Source organism: Taudactylus pleione, unplaced genomic scaffold (genome assembly GCF_031769625.1).
Source record: "Taudactylus pleione unplaced genomic scaffold, aTauple2 ptg000562l, whole genome shotgun sequence".
Lineage (NCBI taxonomy): Eukaryota > Metazoa > Chordata > Amphibia > Anura > Myobatrachidae > Taudactylus > Taudactylus pleione.
This window is the reverse complement of record NW_028284964.1, coordinates 1551032-1571819: the sequence shown is the minus strand read 5'-3', so window position 1 is coordinate 1571819 and position 20788 is coordinate 1551032. Positions and strand designations below refer to the sequence as shown.

General features: G+C 41.4%; 1 protein-coding gene across 1 annotated transcript in view; it reads right to left on the bottom strand.

The window, feature by feature from the left end:
- The window catches only part of DCC (DCC netrin 1 receptor), an 845884-nt gene that overhangs the window by 545277 nt on the left and 279819 nt on the right, over positions 1–20788 (bottom strand). The window contains exon 2 of the mRNA XM_088453001.1: positions 18083–18403. Coding sequence (XP_088309127.1) covers positions 18083–18403 — 321 coding nt within the window. The remainder of the gene's footprint in view (positions 1–18082; positions 18404–20788) is intronic.

The following is a 20788-nucleotide window of genomic DNA, read 5'->3' as shown; positions in this document are numbered from 1 at the left end:
ACATATACTACTGTTCTCTCCTGGTGTAACTCAGTCACATATACTACTGTTCTCTCCTGGTGTAAAACACAGGTACATATACTACTGTTCTCTCCTGGTGTAACTCAGTCACATATACTACTGTTCTATTCTGGTGTAACCCAGGCACATATACTACTGTTCTCTCCTGGTGTAACTCAGTCACATATACTACTGTTCTCTCCTGGTGTAACCCAGGCACATATTCTACTGTTCTCTCCTGGTATAAAACACAGCTACATATACTACTGTTCTCTCCTGGTGTAAAACTCAGGTACATATACTACTGTTCTCTCCTGGTGTAAAACTCAGGTACATATACTACTGTTCTCTCCTGGTGTAAAACTCAGGTACATATACTACTGTTCTCTCCTGGTGTAAAACTCAGGTACATATACTACTGTTCTCTCCTGGTGTAAAACACAGGTACATATACTACTGTTCTCTCCTGGTGTAACTCAGTCACATATACTACTGTTCTCTCCTGGTGTAAAACTCAGGTACATATACTACTGTTCTCTCCTGGTGTAACCCAGGCACATATTCTACTGTTCTCTCCTGGTGTAAAACTCAGGTACATATACTACTGTTCTCTCCTGGTGTAACTCAGTCACATATACTACTGTTCTCTCCTGGTGTAAAACTCAGGTACATATACTACTGTTCTCTCCTGGTGTAACTCAGTCACATATTCTACTGTTCTCTCCTGGTGTAAAACTCAGGTACATATTCTACTGTTCTCTCCTGGTGTAAAACTCAGGCACATATACTACTGTTCTCTCCTGGTGTAAAACACAGGTACATATACTACTGTTCTCTCCTGGTGTAAAACACAGGTACATATACTACTGTTCTCTCCTGGTGTAACTCAGTCACATATACTACTGTTCTCTCCTGGTGTAAAACACAGGTACATATACTACTGTTCTCTCCTGGTGTAACCCAGTCACATATACTACTGTTCTCTCCTGGTGTAAAACACAGGTACATATAATACTGTTCTCCCCTGGTGTAAAACTCAGGTACATATACTACTGTTCTCTCCTGGTGTAACTCAGTCACATATACTACTGTTCTCTCCTGGTGTAAAACTCAGGTACATATACTACTGTTCTCTCCTGGTGTAACTCAGTCACATATACTACTGTTCTCTCCTGGTGTAAAATTCGGGTACATATACTACTGTTCTCTCCTGGTGTAAAACTCAGGTACATATACTACTGTTCTCTCCTGGTGTAACTCAGTCACATATACTACTGTTCTCTCCTGGTGTAAAACTCAGGCACATATACTACTGTTCTCTCCTGGTGTAAAACTCAGGTACATATACTACTGTTCTCTCCTGGTGTAAAACACAGGTACATATACTACTGTTCTCTCCTGGTGTAAAACACAGGTACATATATTACTGTTCTCTCCTGGTGTAACTCAGGTACATATACTACTGTTCTCTCCTGGTGTAACTCAGTCACATATACTACTGTTCTCTCCTGGTGTAAAACACAGGTACATATACTACTGTTCTCTCCTGGTGTAACCCAGGCACATATACTACTGTTCTCTCCTAGTGTAATCCAGGCACATATACTACTGTTCTCTCCTGGTGTAAAACACAGGTACATATACTACTGTTCTCTCCTGGTGTAAAACACAGGTACATATATTACTGTTCTCTCCTGGTGTAACTCAGGTACATATACTACTGTTCTCTCCTGGTGTAACTCAGTCACATATACTACTGTTCTCTCCTGGTGTAACCCAGGCACATATACTACTGTTCTCTCCTGGTGTAAAACACAGGTACATATATTACTGTTCTCTCCTGGTGTAACTCAGTCACATATACTACTGTTCTCTCCTGGTGTAAAACACAGGTACATATATTACTGTTCTCTCCTGGTGTAACCCAGGCACATATACTACTGTTCTCTCCTGGTGTAACCCAGGCACATATACTACTGTTCTCTCCTGGTGTAACCCAGGTACATATATTACTGTTCTCTCCTGGTGTAACTCAGTCACATATACTACTGTTCTCTCCTGGTGTAACTCAGTCACATATACTACTGTTCTCTCCTGGTGTAACCCAGGCACATATACTACTGTTCTCTCCTGGTGTAAAACACAGGTACATATATTACTGTTCTCTCCTGGTGTAAAACACAGGTACATATACTACTGTTTATCTCCTGGTGTAACCCAGTCACATATACTACTGTTCTCTCCTGGTGTAAAACTCAGGTACATATACTACTGTTCTCTCCTGGTGTAAAACTCAGTTAAATATACTACTGTTCTCTCCTGGTGTAAAACACAGGCACATATACTACTGTTCTCTCCTGGTGTAAAACACAGGTACATATACTACTGTTCTCTCCTGGTGTAAAACACAGGTACATATATTACTGTTCTCTCCTGGTGTAACTCAGTCACATACACTACTGTTCTCTCCTGGTGTAACTCAGTCACATATACTACTGTTCTCTCCTGGTGTAACTCAGTCACATATACTACTGTTCTCTCCTGGTGTAAAACACAGGTACATATACTACTGTTCTCTCCTGGTGTAACCCAGGCACATATACTACTGTTCTCTCCTGGTGTAAGCCAGTCACATATACTACTGTTCTCTCCTGGTGTAAAACACAGGTACATATACTACTGTTCTCTCCTGGTGTAAAACTCAGGTACATATACTACTGTTCTCTCCTGGTGTAACTCAGTCACATATTCTACTGTTCTCTCCTGGTGTAAAACTCGGGTACATATACTACTGTTCTCTCCTGGTGTAAAACACAGGTACATATACTACTGTTCTCTCCTGGTGTAACTCAGTCACATATACTACTGTTCTCTCCTGGTGTAAAACTCAGGTACATATACTACTGTTCTCTCCTGGTGTAAAACACAGGTACATATACTACTGTTCTCTCCTGGTGTAACTCAGTCACATATTCTACTGTTCTCTCCTGGTGTAAAACTCAGGTACATATACTACTGTTCTCTCCTGGTGTAAAACTCAGGTACATATACTACTGTTCTCTCCTGGTGTAACTCAGTCACATATTCTACTGTTCTCTCCTGGTGTAAAACTCAGGTACATATTCTACTGTTCTCTCCTGGTGTAAAACTCAGGCACATATATTACTGTTCTCTCCTGGTGTAACTCAGGTACATATACTACTGTTCTCTCCTGGTGTAACTCAGTCACATATACTACTGTTCTCTCCTGGTGTAAAACACAGGTACATATACTACTGTTCTCTCCTGGTGTAACCCAGGCACATATACTACTGTTCTCTCCTGGTGTAACCCAGTCACATATACTACTGTTCTCTCCTGGTGTAAAACACAGGTACATATACTACTGTTCTCTCCTGGTGTAAAACACAGGTACATATACTACTGTTCTCTCCTGGTGTAACCCAGGCACATATACTACTGTTCTCTCCTAGTGTAACCCAGGCACATATACTACTGTTCTCTCCTAGTGTAACCCAGGCACATATACTACTGTTCTCTCCTAGTGTAATCCAGGCACATATACTACTGTTCTCTCCTGGTGTAACTCAGTCACATATACTACTGTTCTCTCCTGGTGTAAAACACAGGTACATATACTACTGTTCTCTCCTGGTGTAACTCAGTCACATATACTACTGTTCTCTCCTGGTGTAACTCAGTCACATATACTACTGTTCTCTCCTGGTGTAACCCAGGCACATATTCTACTGTTCTCTCCTGGTGTAAAACACAGGTACATATATTACTGTTCTCTCCTGGTGTAAAACACAGGTACATATACTACTGTTTATCTCCTGGTGTAACCCAGTCACATATACTACTGTTCTCTCCTGGTGTAAAACTCAGGTACATATACTACTGTTCTCTCCTGGTGTAAAACTCAGGTACATATACTACTGTTCTCTCCTGGTGTAAAACTCAGGTACATATACTACTGTTCTCTCCTGGTGTAAAACTCAGGTAAATATACTACTGTTCTCTCCTGGTGTAAAACACAGGCACATATACTACTGTTCTCTCCTGGTGTAAAACACAGGTACATATACTACTGTTCTCTCCTGGTGTAAAACACAGGTACATATATTACTGTTCTCTCCTGGTGTAACTCAGTCACATATACTACTGTTCTCTCCTGGTGTAAAACACAGGTACATATACTACTGTTCTCTCCTGGTGTAACCCAGGCACATATACTACTGTTCTCTCCTGGTGTAAAACACAGGTACATATACTACTGTTCTCTCCTGGTGTAAAACTCAGGTACATATACTACTGTTCTCTCCTGGTGTAACTCAGTCACATATTCTACTGTTCTCTCCTGGTGTAAAACTCAGGTACATATACTACTGTTCTCTCCTGGTGTAAAACACAGGTACATATACTACTGTTCTCTCCTGGTGTAACTCAGTCACATATACTACTGTTCTCTCCTGGTGTAAAACTCAGGTACATATACTACTGTTCTCTCCTGGTGTAAAACACAGGTACATATACTACTGTTCTCTCCTGGTGTAAGTCAGTCACATATTCTACTGTTCTCTCCTGGTGTAAAACTCAGGTACATATACTACTGTTCTCTCCTGGTGTAAAACTCAGGTACATATACTACTGTTCTCTCCTGGTGTAACTCAGTCACATATTCTACTGTTCTCTCCTGGTGTAAAACTCAGGTACATATTCTACTGTTCTCTCCTGGTGTAAAACTCAGGCACATATACTACTGTTCTCTCCTGGTGTAAAACACAGGTACATATACTACTGTTCTCTCCTGGTGTAAAACACAGGTACATATATTACTGTTCTCTCCTGGTGTAACTCAGGTACATATACTACTGTTCTCTCCTGGTGTAAAACACAGGTACATATACTACTGTTCTCTCCTGGTGTAACCCAGGCACATATACTACTGTTCTCTCCTGGTGTAACCCAGTCACATATACTACTGTTCTCTCCTGGTGTAAAACACAGGTACATATAATACTGTTCTCCCCTGGTGTAAAACTCAGGTACATATACTACTGTTCTCTCCTGGTGTAACTCAGTCACATATTCTACTGTTCTCTCCTGGTGTAAAGCTCAGGTACATATACTACTGTTCTCTCCTGGTGTAAAACACAGGTACATATACTACTGTTCTCTCCTGGTGTAACTCAGTCACATATACTACTGTTCTCTCCTGGTGTAAAACTCAGGTACATATACTACTGTTCTCTCCTGGTGTAACTCAGTCACATATTCTACTGTTCTCTCCTGGTGTAAAACTCGGGTACATATACTACTGTTCTCTCCTGGTGTAAAACTCAGGTACATATACTACTGTTCTCTCCTGGTGTAACTCAGTCACATATTCTACTGTTCTCTCCTGGTGTAAAACTCGGGTACATATACTACTGTTCTCTCCTGGTGTAAAACTCAGGTACATATACTACTGTTCTCTCCTGGTGTAAAACTCGGGTACATATACTACTGTTCTCTCCTGGTGTAAAACTCAGGTACATATTCTACTGTTCTCTCCTGGTGTAAAACTCAGGTACATATTCTACTGTTCTCTCCTGGTGTAAAACTCAGGCACATATACTACTGTTCTCTCCTGGTGTAAAACTCAGGTACATATACTACTGTTCTCTCCTGGTGTAAAACACAGGTACATATACTACTGTTCTCTCCTGGTGTAAAACACAGGTACATATATTACTGTTCTCTCCTGGTGTAACTCAGGTACATATACTACTGTTCTCTCCTGGTGTAACTCAGTCACATATACTACTGTTCTCTCCTGGTGTAAAACACAGGTACATATACTACTGTTCTCTCCTGGTGTAACCCAGGCACATATACTACTGTTCTCTCCTGGTGTAACCCAGTCACATATACTACTGTTCTCTCCTGGTGTAAAACACAGGTACATATACTACTGTTCTCTCCTGGTGTAAAACTCAGGTACATATACTACTGTTCTCTCCTGGTGTAAAACACAGGTACATATACTACTGTTCTCTCCTGGTGTAAAACTCAGGTACATATACTACTGTTCTCTCCTGGTGTAACTCAGTCACATATTCTACTGTTCTCTCCTGGTGTAAAACTCAGGTACATATACTACTGTTCTCTCCTGGTGTAACCCAGGCACATATACTACTGTTCTCTCCTAGAGTAATCCAGGCACATATACTACTGTTCTCTCCTGGTGTAAAACACAGGTACATATACTACTGTTCTCTCCTGGTGTAAAACACAGGTACATATATTACTGTTCTCTCCTGGTGTAACTCAGGTACATATACTACTGTTCTCTCCTGGTGTAACTCAGTCACATATACTACTGTTCTCTCCTGGTGTAACCCAGGCATATATACTACTGTTCTCTCCTGGTGTAAAACACAGGTACATATATTACTGTTCTCTCCTGGTGTAACTCAGTCACATATACTACTGTTCTCTCCTGGTGTAAAACACAGGTACATATATTACTGTTCTCTCCTGGTGTAACCCAGGCACATATACTACTGTTCTCTCCTGGTGTAACCCAGGCACATATACTACTGTTCTCTCCTGGTGTAACCCAGGTACATATATTACTGTTCTCTCCTGGTGTAACTCAGTCACATATACTACTGTTCTCTCCTGGTGTAACTCAGTCACATATACTACTGTTCTCTCCTGGTGTAACCCAGGCACATATACTACTGTTCTCTCCTGGTGTAAAACACAGGTACATATATTACTGTTCTCTCCTGGTGTAAAACACAGGTACATATACTACTGTTTATCTCCTGGTGTAACCCAGGCACATATACTACTGTTCTCTCCTGGTGTAACCCAGGCACATATACTACTGTTCTCTCCTGGTGTAAAACTCAGGTACATATACTACTGTTCTCTCCTGGTGTAAAACTCAGGTACATATACTACTGTTCTCTCCTGGTGTAAAACACAGGCACATATACTACTGTTCTCTCCTGGTGTAAAACACAGGTACATATACTACTGTTCTCTCCTGGTGTAAAACACAGGTACATATACTACTGTTCTCTCCTGGTGTAACTCAGTCACATATACTACTGTTCTCTCCTGGTGTAACTCAGTCACATATACTACTGTTCTCTCCTGGTGTAAAACACAGGTACATATACTACTGTTCTCTCCTGGTGTAACCCAGGCACATATACTACTGTTCTCTCCTGGTGTAACCCAGTCACATATACTACTGTTCTCTCCTGGTGTAAAACACAGGTACATATACTACTGTTCTCTCCTGGTGTAAAACTCAGGTACATATACTACTGTTCTCTCCTGGTGTAACTCAGTCACATATTCTACTGTTCTCTCCTGGTGTAAAACTCAGGTACATATACTACTGTTCTCTCCTGGTGTAAAACACAGGTACATATACTACTGTTCTCTCCTGGTGTAACTCAGTCACATATACTACTGTTCTCTCCTGGTGTAAAACTCAGGTACATATACTACTGTTCTCTCCTGGTGTAAAACTCAGGTACATATACTACTGTTCTCTCCTGGTGTAACTCAGTCACATATTCTACTGTTCTCTCCTGGTGTAAAACTCAGGTACATATTCTACTGTTCTCTCCTGGTGTAAAACTCAGGCACATATATTACTGTTCTCTCCTGGTGTAACTCAGGTACATATACTACTGTTCTCTCCTGGTGTAACTCAGTCACATATACTACTGTTCTCTCCTGGTGTAAAACACAGGTACATATACTACTGTTCTCTCCTGGTGTAACCCAGGCACATATACTACTGTTCTCTCCTGGTGTAACCCAGTCACATATACTACTGTTCTCTCCTGGTGTAAAACACAGGTACATATACTACTGTTCTCTCCTGGTGTAAAACACAGGTACATATACTACTGTTCTCTCCTGGTGTAAAACTCAGGTACATATACTACTGTTCTCTCCTGGTGTAAAACTCAGGTACATATACTACTGTTCTCTCCTGGTGTAAAACACAGGCACATATACTACTGTTCTCTCCTGGTGTAAAACACAGGTACATATACTACAGTTCTCTCCTGGTGTAAAACACAGGTACATATATTACTGTTCTCTCCTGGTGTAACTCAGTCACATATACTACTGTTCTCTCCTGGTGTAACTCAGTCACATATACTACTGTTCTCTCCTGGTGTAAAACACAGGTACATATATTACTGTTCTCTCCTGGTGTAACCCAGGCACATATACTACTGTTCTCTCCTGGTGTAACCCAGTCACATATACTACTGTTCTCTCCTGGTGTAAAACACAGGTACATATACTACTGTTCTCTCCTGGTGTAAAACTCAGGTACATATACTACTGTTCTCTCCTGGTGTAACTCAGTCACATATTCTACTGTTCTCTCCTGGTGTAAAACTCAGGTACATATACTACTGTTCTCTCCTGGTGTAAAACACAGGTACATATACTACTGTTCTCTCCTGGTGTAACTCAGTCACATATACTACTGTTCTCTCCTGGTGTAAAACTCAGGCACATATACTACTGTTCTCTCCTGGTGTAACTCAGTCACATATACTACTGTTCTCTCCTGGTGTAACTCAGTCACATATACTACTGTTCTCTCCTGGTGTAACTCAGTCACATATACTACTGTTCTCTCCTGGTGTAAAACACAGGTACATATACTACTGTTCTCTCCTGGTGTAACTCAGTCACATATTCTACTGTTCTCTCCTGGTGTAAAACTCAGGTACATATACTACTGTTCTCTCCTGGTGTAAAACACAGGTACATATACTACTGTTCTCTCCTGGTGTAACTCAGTCACATATACTACTGTTCTCTCCTGGTGTAAAACTCAGGTACATATACTACTGTTCTCTCCTGGTGTAAAACACAGGTACATATACTACTGTTCTCTCCTGGTGTAACTCAGTCACATATTCTACTGTTCTCTCCTGGTGTAAAACTCAGGTACATATACTACTGTTCTCTCCTGGTGTAAAACTCAGGTACATATACTACTGTTCTCTCCTGGTGTAACTCAGTCACATATTCTACTGTTCTCTCCTGGTGTAAAACTCAGGTACATATTCTACTGTTCTCTCCTGGTGTAAAACTCAGGCACATATACTACTGTTCTCTCCTGGTGTAAAACACAGGTACATATACTACTGTTCTCTCCTGGTGTAAAACACAGGTACATATATTACTGTTCTCTCCTGGTGTAACTCAGGTACATATACTACTGTTCTCTCCTGGTGTAACTCAGTCACATATACTACTGTTCTCTCCTGGTGTAAAACACAGGTACATATACTACTGTTCTCTCCTGGTGTAACCCAGGCACATATACTACTGTTCTCTCCTGGTGTAACCCAGTCACATATACTACTGTTCTCTCCTGGTGTAAAACACAGGTACATATAATACTGTTCTCCCCTGGTGTAAAACTCAGGTACATATACTACTGTTCTCTCCTGGTGTAACTCAGTCACATATTCTACTGTTCTCTCCTGGTGTAAAACTCAGGTACATATACTACTGTTCTCTCCTGGTGTAAAACACAGGTACATATACTACTGTTCTCTCCTGGTGTAACTCAGTCACATATACTACTGTTCTCTCCTGGTGTAAAACTCAGGTACATATACTACTGTTCTCTCCTGGTGTAACTCAGTCAAATATTCTACTGTTCTCTCCTGGTGTAAAACTCGGGTACATATACTACTGTTCTCTCCTGGTGTAAAACTCAGGTACATATACTACTGTTCTCTCCTGGTGTAACTCAGTCACATATTCTACTGTTCTCTCCTGGTGTAAAACTCAGGCACATATACTACTGTTCTCTCCTGGTGTAAAACTCAGGTACATATACTACTGTTCTCTCCTGGTGTAAAACACAGGTACATATACTACTGTTCTCTCCTGGTGTAAAACACAGGTACATATATTACTGTTCTCTCCTGGTGTAACTCAGGTACATATACTACTGTTCTCTCCTGGTGTAACTCAGTCACATATACTACTGTTCTCTCCTGGTGTAAAACACAGGTACATATACTACTGTTCTCTCCTGGTGTAAAACTCAGGTACATATACTACTGTTCTCTCCTGGTGTAAAACACAGGTACATATACTACTGTTCTCTCCTGGTGTAAAACTCAGGTACATATACTACTGTTCTCTCCTGGTGTAACTCAGTCACATATTCTACTGTTCTCTCCTGGTGTAAAACTCAGGTACATATACTACTGTTCTCTCCTGGTGTAACCCAGGCACATATACTACTGTTCTCTCCTAGTGTAATCCAGGCACATATACTACTGTTCTCTCCTGGTGTAAAACACAGGTACATATACTACTGTTCTCTCCTGGTGTAAAACACAGGTACATATATTACTGTTCTCTCCTGGTGTAACTCAGGTACATATACTACTGTTCTCTCCTGGTGTAACTCAGTCACATATACTACTGTTCTCTCCTGGTGTAACCCAGGCACATATACTACTGTTCTCTCCTGGTGTAAAACACAGGTACATATATTACTGTTCTCTCCTGGTGTAACTCAGTCACATATACTACTGTTCTCTCCTGGTGTAAAACACAGGTACATATATTACTGTTCTCTCCTGGTGTAACCCAGGCACATATACTACTGTTCTCTCCTGGTGTAACCCAGGCACATATACTACTGTTCTCTCCTGGTGTAACCCAGGTACATATATTACTGTTCTCTCCTGGTGTAACTCAGTCACATATACTACTGTTCTCTCCTGGTGTAACTCAGTCACATATACTACTGTTCTCTCCTGGTGTAACCCAGGCACATATACTACTGTTCTCTCCTGGTGTAAAACACAGGTACATATATTACTGTTCTCTCCTGGTGTAACACACAGGTACATATACTACTGTTTATCTCCTGGTGTAACCCAGTCACATATACTACTGTTCTCTCCTGGTGTAAAACACAGGTACATATACTACTGTTCTCTCCTGGTGTAAAACACAGGTACATATACTACTGTTTATCTCCTGGTGTAACCCAGTCACATATACTACTGTTCTCCCCTGGTGTAAAACTCAGGTACATATACTACTGTTCTCTCCTGGTGTAAAACACAGGCACATATTCTACTGTTCTCTCCTGGTGTAAAACACAGGTACATATACTACTGTTCTCTCCTGGTGTAAAACACAGGTACATATATTACTGTTCTCTCCTGGTGTAACTCAGTCACATATACTACTGTTCTCTCCTGGTGTAACTCAGTCACATATACTACTGTTCTCTCCTGGTGTAACTCAGTCACATATACTACTGTTCTCTCCTGGTGTAAAACACAGGTACATATACTACTGTTCTCTCCTGGTGTAACCCAGGCACATATACTACTGTTCTCTCCTGGTGTAACCCAGTCACATATACTACTGTTCTCTCCTGGTGTAAAACACAAGTACATATACTACTGTTCTCTCCTGGTGTAAAACTCAGGTACATATACTACTGTTCTCTCCTGGTGTAACTCAGTCACATATTCTACTGTTCTCTCCTGGTGTAAAACTCAGGTACATATACTACTGTTCTCTCCTGGTGTAAAACTCAGGTACATATACTACTGTTCTCTCCTGGTGTAACTCAGTCACATATTCTACTGTTCTCTCCTGGTGTAAAACTCAGGTACATATTCTACTGTTCTCTCCTGGTGTAAAACTCAGGCACATATATTACTGTTCTCTCCTGGTGTAACTCAGGTACATATACTACTGTTCTCTCCTGGTGTAACTCAGTCACATATACTACTGTTCTCTCCTGGTGTAAAACACAGGTACATATACTACTGTTCTCTCCTGGTGTAACCCAGGCACATATACTACTGTTCTCTCCTGGTGTAACCCAGTCACATATACTACTGTTCTCTCCTGGTGTAAAACACAGGTACATATACTACTGTTCTCTCCTGGTGTAAAACACAGGTACATATACTACTGTTCTCTCCTGGTGTAACTCAGTCACATATACTACTGTTCTCTCCTGGTGTAAAACTCAGGTACATATACTACTGTTCTCTCCTGGTGTAAAACACAGGTACATATACTACTGTTCTCTCCTGGTGTAAAACTCAGGTACATATACTACTGTTCTCTCCTGGTGTAACTCAGTCACATATTCTAGTGTTCTCTCCTGGTGTAAAACACAGGTACATATACTACTGTTCTCTCCTGGTGTAAAACACAGGTACATATATTACTGTTCTCTCCTGGTGTAACTCAGGCACATATACTACTGTTCTCTCCTGGTGTAACCCAGGCACATATACTACTGTTCTCTCCTGGTGTAACCCAGGTACATATATTACTGTTCTCTCCTGGTGTAACTCAGGTACATATACTTCTGTTCTCTCCTGGTGTAACCCAGGCACATATACTACTGTTCTCTCCTGGTGTAACCCAGGCACATATACTACTGTTCTCTCTTGGTGTAACCCAGTCACATATTCTACTGTTCTCTCCTGGTGTAACACAGGTACATATACTACTGTTCTCTCCTGGTGTAAAACACAGGTACATATACTACTGTTCTCTCCTGGTGTAAAACTCAGGTACATATACTACTGTTCTCTCCTGGTGTAAAACTCAGGTACATATACTACTGTTCTCTCCTGGTGTAACCCAGGCACATATACTACTGTTCTCTCCTAGTGTAATCCAGGCACATATACTAATGTTCTCTCCTGGTGTAACACAGGTACATATACTACTGTTCTCTCCTGGTGTAACCCAGGCACATATACTACTGTTCTCTCCTGGTGTAACCCAGGCACATATACTACTGTTCTCTCCTGGTGTAACCCAGGCACATATACTACTGTTCTCTCCTGGTGTAACCCAGGCACATATACTACTGTTCTCTCCTGGTGTAACCCAGGCACATATATTACTGTTCTCTCCTGGTGTAACCCAGGCACATATACTACTGTTCTCTCCTAGTGTAACCCAGGTACATATACTACTGTTCTCTCCTGGTGTAACCCAGGCACATATACTACTGTTTATCTCCTGGTGTAACCCAGTCACATATGCTTCTGTGTACATATAAACATAGTGCATATACTACCTTTGCAGAGCTGGACGCATGGCATATAATTCATAATACACAAAACTCAGGTTTTTTTGGGGTGTATTTTACGCCTGCGTTTTGGCATAAAATGAGACCTTTACTGTTTTTTACTGTTTATGTCTTATTTATTTAATCCCAACATAAACCATCAAGTAACATAAATTACATTTTCAGAAAACTCAGATGTCTTATTTAAGCGTGCCACAATTCCAAAGCTTAACAGTGAAAGACATTTAATTTGTTCGATGGGGTTCACTGGCAGACTGGATTAAGCTATTTAACTATCAGAGAAAAGTTCTAATGGGCCCCTTACTGTCATCTTTCTAAAGCATGTGTCACACCTCATCGCAGGGGAAAAACAACGGTGTATTTAAAAAAAAAAATTGTGAATCACTTTGTTAAATTCTGACAGTCTTTTAAAATTGAAGGAACAAAATAGGCAAAGAGAAAACCTTTTTAATGTTTTATATATATATATATATATATATATATATATATATATATATTATAACACTTTGCAATTTATTCGTGTAAAGTATCATTGTTTATCAGTGAATAGCATTGTCTTTTCGAGGCGATTTATGAAGAGCCTCTTGCTGGAACAGCACCTACTGTACATAAGCGCACATGCCCACGGACAGTGAAAATAATTGCCAGCTTCTGGCGATCTGGCTGCACATGTGCAAGTATAGGCTGCCATAAGGTTGCCAGTAGGCTTCAATGGCTAATGCAATCTAAACTTGGCGATCGCAATCGGTACCAATCTGCAAAAAGATAAACTTTTTAGCGTTTAAAGGGACGGGAATACAAATTGTTCATTTGCCAAAATATTTTGCTATTGTCGAATAGTCCCAATCAGTGGCAGATTTTACCTAGGGCTTGTAGGGCTGCATCTCCCCAGTAAATACCCTCTCCCCCAGTAAGTCAGTCTGAGTCTGTGCACTGGTGTCACTGGCAATGGCTTCCCATTGGATACGCCATCTGCTAATGACACCTCAGACAGGCAGACCCAATGGGAGGTGTTTTCTCCCCCTGGGAACGCCAGTTCAGAGTGCGATTGCAGAACGCTCTTAAAATGGCTTCAAGGGTCTGCGGTCGATGCAGCCCCTAGAAGCCGGTTTGTGTGCGCGGATCCCTGGGGTCATGACCCCTCTGCTATCTTTTTTGCGCATGTGCAATGGAAAGTGGCAGGCGTTGCCACAATCTGGAGTGTCAATCAGACTGCAGCGCAGGCAGCCCTCACCCAAGAAGGTAGGAGCCGCCACTGGTCCCAATAATATTTGCCTTAATCATCCAGAAACAGTTGATTCTGCATGATTTAAGGCAAATATCTACTAGATAACATGGCCTTTATGCATGGTTTGTAGCATAAAAATACGTGTTTAAAAAAATGCTGTGCAATATTAAATATAATTGAATACTGGACTGGTCTCTAACCCAGGAGCTATTGGCATGGATGCTGTTCGGCCAGCTAGGGTGGCTGGGCACCACATTTGTAGAACATGTACAAAACTGAACATATCTTTCAGCATATGCTTATTGATTAACCAGAAGGCAGCAGAAACACTGACGATAAATCGTCATTAGCATTTTGGTGATAAGAATATTAAAAAAATATACAAGAACTTCACTATGTAGTGCTTCAAAAATGCAAATGCCATTCTTGTGTAAGATGTTTCGCTCAGTGCTATAACCGAAGAGTTTTCCTGAGTTTATACTGTGATATGTGGAGAATACACAGGAGGATGTGAGTTACTTGCAGAACAGATATTTGGATGAAATTACTGTAATACAGCTGTGCTTGTGTCAGTCCTGCCAGATCTATATAGACACATTATCCAGCATTGCCGGGTAATTAACAATTTAAATCACTTTACATTCCAGGCACTTTGGATTCTTGAAATTTTGCTGGAATTAAATGTTTTGGTAGTACTATACAATATAACGTCTGATTTAATTACAAAGTGACTAAATCAGGAGGCGGTATCCCAGCTGTTTTGGATATTTTGCAAATCATCACATTGGGGGCATTCACTGATTTGCATGCACCGCTAATCTGGTACCAAAGAAATGGCGCCCGCAAAGTTATAATTAGTTGAACTTTGTTCATTTTTCCAAAGGTGGCCTGCAGCAATATTATAATTTATTTATAAAGTGCCAAGCACATTCCACAGTGCCGTACGGTTATATATTATAAGTTGCAAAAACTGAACAAACAAATTGTAAAGAGGGGCCCAGCGTAAGAACTTACAATCTACAGGGTCAGCAAAATGTCAGGAATATAAAATAACGACTCTTCAGCGCCGGTTCTGACTTTTACAGAGGAGGTCGATAAAGAATCAGGGGCCTAGAAATTGCTGGAGACGTGTAGGGGAGTATTTTGTAGGTCAGATCAGTGATGGAAGGAGAAGCCGGATGATCGAGGGCTCTGTAAGGGGGTCGTGATTTGAATTTAATGCAGGAGGCTACGGTAAGCTTGAGCGGAAACAGATGTGGAGTGGATAGAGGTGTGAATAAGCCTGGCATTAAGGGCAGATGGGAAGGGTGTGGGAAGCCGGCTGAGAGGAGATTACAGAACATGATGCAGGATATCATGAGAGATTAGCTGTCTGGTGGAATCCAATGTGAGGAAATGAAATGATAATAGGCCTGATTCAAAGATGGATGCTATTCACCCAGCCGCAAAATCTTTAACTGTGCTAATATACAGCTTATATACATGCCGCAGGAGGCATTTGGTGTAACAGATGCCTCGTGCCGGCTTCTCTGATCTGCGATGCAGCATCGAATCAAACTGCGCCAACATTGAGCATCTGAGTAAGCCCCTAGGTTATCTAGGATGTCCGGTCCGGTGAAATCACGCTGTCTGGACCAGTGAAGCTGCATCCAAGGTCACAGACACTGGCTTTGGCACGCCCAGAACATGTGACCGACACGCCCCCTTTTTCTGTCTCCTCCCCTAAACGCCAGCAGCATGTCACCCATGCTGCGGCATTCGAGGGCACTGCAAACGACATCACAGCCCCAGATCTGCACCTGAGCGATGTGGCTTCCGTGCATACGCAGATCTCAAAACATTGGAGATTTGCTTAAACATTATGTACAGCAAAACTCTGAATTAGGCAAAAAAAAAAAAAAAAACAGCAACTTTTGTGACATTTCCAAGACTTGGCACAAGCTTAAAAGGACACAGGCTTATATAATAGAATATACAGAAATGTCCTGCAGAGGGTGATAGGTTTGATCATAGAAGTTATGCTCCGCAGGCACAGACCCGGAAACATCGAAGATTTACGTTCATCATTGGATGAATGTACGGTGCTGAATCCGACCCACAGTATTCTGCAGTGCTGTACAGAGATTATCTGCACATTCTGCCCCAGTGGAACTGACAATCTATGTTCCCTACCACATGTACTGTGCACACACATACACACTAGGGATAAGTTTTGTCTGGAGCCAATTAACCTACCGGTATATTTTGGATTATGAAAGGAAACTGGAACACCTGGAGGAAACTCATGCAAGCATGGGGAGAACATACAACCTCCACACAACTAGAGTGGGAATTGAACCCAGGACCTCAGTGGTGTGAGGCAGTAATGCTTACCATTACACAAACTGTGCTGCCCACCTGTGCTTCTGTTTAATCAATAATTCTAATTGGTCGGTATTACTAAAAACAAAATAGGCGTGAATAACCTACAACAACCAGTCAGAGATTTACATTTGTGTTTAATTAGTTAAAACTGATGCATGGTTGTTGGGTTATTGCCCATTTACCGCATGTTAATAATCCCTATTTTACCTCGCAGCACCTCATGTAATGATAATAATGTTACAGACACAGATGCTGAATAGCAACCAGTCACACAATGCCTCACTGGGGGGATGAGAGCTCATATGTTATGTTACAGCACGTATGTGCTATCTGCATCATGTCATCCTGTATAAGTATGTATTAGCATACTTGCAGCCTAACTGGATTTTGAATCAGCCCTTTGATAATACGTGGGGTCACTGTTCATCATAATTCCAAGCACATTGTATATAGCGACTGCGAGCTCTTAATTTATACAGTTGTGGCTACTTGATTCTTTGTCCTGGGAAGGGGAATTTCAAGTGCTATAAATGATTTATATATTTTCAAAAGAGAAGTACACAGAAAAATGATACTGATTCTCCACTCCTGCAACTACTGACCTTCCCAAACACACAGCACAAAGCACATTTCATGTACTAGGCACCGTTACTGTGTGAAGACTAGAGAGTGACTGTATACAGAGATAGATAGATAGATAGATAGATAGATAGATAGATAGATAGATAGATAGATAGATAGATAGATAGATAGATAGATAGATAGATAGATAGATAATATGACATAGATAGATAGATAATATGACATAGATAGATAGATGATAGATAGATAGATAGATAGATAGATAGATAGATAGATATGACAGAGATAGATAGATATGATAGAGATATATAGATAAGAGATAGATAGATAGATAGATAGATAGATAGATAGATAGATAGATAGATAGATAGATATGACAGAGATAGATAGATAGATAGATAGATAGATATGACAGAGATAGATAGATAGATAGATAGATAGATAGATATGACAGAGATAGATAGATAGATAGATAGATATGACAGAGATAGATAGATAGATATGAGATAGATAGATAGATAGATAGATAGATAGATAGATAGATAGATAGATAGATAGATAGATAGATATGAGATAGATATTTTGTGCCCCTCTGAATCAGTCCCCAGGTGGCTAATGATCTGATATATTCCATCACTTTTCAGTTTCCCTTTACATAAGTATTTGGCATTGCTAACATTCATGCTTTATAAACTCCAATATAATTTTCCTATTGAATTACCTTTTTTATTTATAAATCAAGAAAAACACTGAAAGAGACTTACCAGCCACCAACACTTTAGCCGTCCGACTAATGATTGCACCAATACCATCCAAAGACGCTTCACACTGATAGGAGCCTTCATCCGGCCTATGATGCCGTGAATGTACCACAGTCTGTATTACGAGGGAGCCATTGGCCAGCTGTTGTCTCCGGTCATCTATTGCGAGGTTCAGATAAACTCCATCCTTTTTCCACTTGATTATCGGAGACCCCCGATCTGAGGCGGCCGAGCAGTTGAGAACCACAGAACTCCCACGCATGGTGACCACATCTAACGGCTCGGAGATGAACCACAACGAGGTGAAACTAGTAACTTGTGACCCTGCAACAGTAACGGGAAAAGGAGGAGATTGTATCAATAATCAGTATTTCTGATCATTTACAACATTGTTACTTGATGAATAAAGATGAATTGAAAAATGTACAACGTCTGACAGTTTCACATACTGTAGCCTTGCTTTGGGTTCGGGTAGGGTTATGAGCCCCCAGAATTCAATCCCTTGACCTCTTTTAGGGATTTTTGATCCTTGAGGCCAGAAGAGTGGTTTAAGGATTAAGATTTTGGCAAAGTTGTTGGAAGGTGTAGCTGGGCTGGTGGGTACAGTGAGTTATTGCAAGGTCAAATATGTCCTTTGGAAATGTTTTAAGGTTTGCAGGAAATAACTTCTGCCATTGCAAATTCCTATCTCTCTGTTCATGCTTTCAAATTGAAATTGTGCTGTTTGTGTGTAGTATTGTATCTTAGGGCCTCATTCAGAAGCGTACGCAAATGCGAATACGCACACAGGTCAGGCGATTGTTTACTATTGCGCATGAACATGCATAGTGATCGCACAGAGGAATCCATCGCAAAGTGAGTGACAGGCTATCAGCGTTTGGGGTAGTGACAGTGGGGGTGGTTAGAAAAATGCAGGCGTGTCTGTCCGTTTGAACGCCGTTTCCTGGGCATGGATAAATTAGCCATAAGCCCATAACCATTGCATACACAGCATGAGAGCTCTCTGTGTGGGAGGAGAGTTGCGATTTCTGCGGCTGGTCATACTCAGTGTAAATGCTGCGTACCTGTGTGATGAGCGCCGATGGTACCGATGTTTATGTAGAAGAGCAACATCGGACGGATATGAGAAGACAGCAGTGGGGGCCTCTTCATGGTGGCTGTGCTTTGGCAGGCATTAGCATATTTTAGCAACTGCGATCCGTAGGCAGTTGCAGTTGCAAACACATATGCGTACGCCACTGAATCATGCCCTTAGTGGATGGTCGTGAACCTAGGACACCATTTACTGTGTAAGAACCAATATGCAATAGGATGCAGGCTATCAATCCACTATGGACCAGTAAAATACTTTTTATTTTTATATCCCTCCAGCTTGTTTTTTTTACATTAATATTTGTGGTACAACAGACTTTGTAGTCATTTTTTGTTTGCTAGTTTTTCTTTGTATTCTTTGTTGCTCTCGTCCCCATCTAATTACCCAACTTCTGTCACGTGATCCCCTAGTTGTCTGTCTCTATGGTTTAGGATGCTCGTAGCGTTAAAGTTTGCGTGGTGGTAAGGCTTTGCCATAATAAAAAGCACAGGAAAGGTCATATGAATCCTGTGTTATGATGTTTCTTTATATACACTACTCTACCTTCCGCTCTCTCCGAACTTCAAGGGAGCTGCTCTGCTGTAAGCGAAGTATATATATATATATATATACATATAATTATATATATATACATATATATATATATATATATACACACACACAGTATATATTATTTATATATATTAATAATAATAAAGAATATACTGTTTGTATATATATATATATATATATATATAAAAGGAAGCAGCTGGGAAGCTGACGGAGGTAATCCCGACCACCGGCTTCCGGACTGTCTAATCCCGGCAAGTGTCTAATGACAGGCGTCGAAATCCCGATGCCTGTCATTAGACCTACGCCTGGAGCCCGACACCTGGCTTACCAATCAAAGGTAAGCCGGGGGCGGACAGCCACGGGGGGGGTGGTTAGGTTAGGGGCTCCCGGGGTGGATTTAGGGTTAGGCAACCCCCTGGGAGGTTAGAGTTAGGCTAGGGTAAGGGGGGGCTAGGGTTTGGCACCTCCGGGGGGAGGTTAGGGTTAGGCACCCCCCTGGGAGACTTAGGGTTAGGCTGCGGGGAAGGGGGAGTTAGGTTTAGGCACTTACGGGTGGGGTTAGGGTTAGGCACTTGGGGGGATGGTTAGGTTAGGGGCTCCCGGGGGGATTTAGGGTTGGGCACCCCCCTGGGAGGTTAGAGTTAGGCTAGGGGCAGGGGGAGTTAGGGTTAGGCACCCCCAGGGGGAGGTTATGGTTAGGCACCCCCCCTGGGAGACTTAGGGTTAGGCTGTGGGGAAGGGGGAGTTAGGTTTAGGCACTTACGGGGGGGTTAGGGTTAGACACTTGGGGGGAAGGTTAGGGTTAGGCACTCCTAAAGGAGGGTTAGGGGGTAGAATTAGGTTAGTTTATACTTACCTTTGGACGTTCGGGATCTTCACCCCTGCCGGGCGGCCGGCGGTGGATCATACTGATTCCTATATATAAATATATATATTTCTTTCTTTCTTTAATATATGTTTATTTCTTCTAGCAGCTCACAGAGTTTTAACATCATCCTATTGCATATGTTCTTCTCCTATTCCGAGAGATGTATATGTGCAAATATTGCAGACAGGAACCCTGC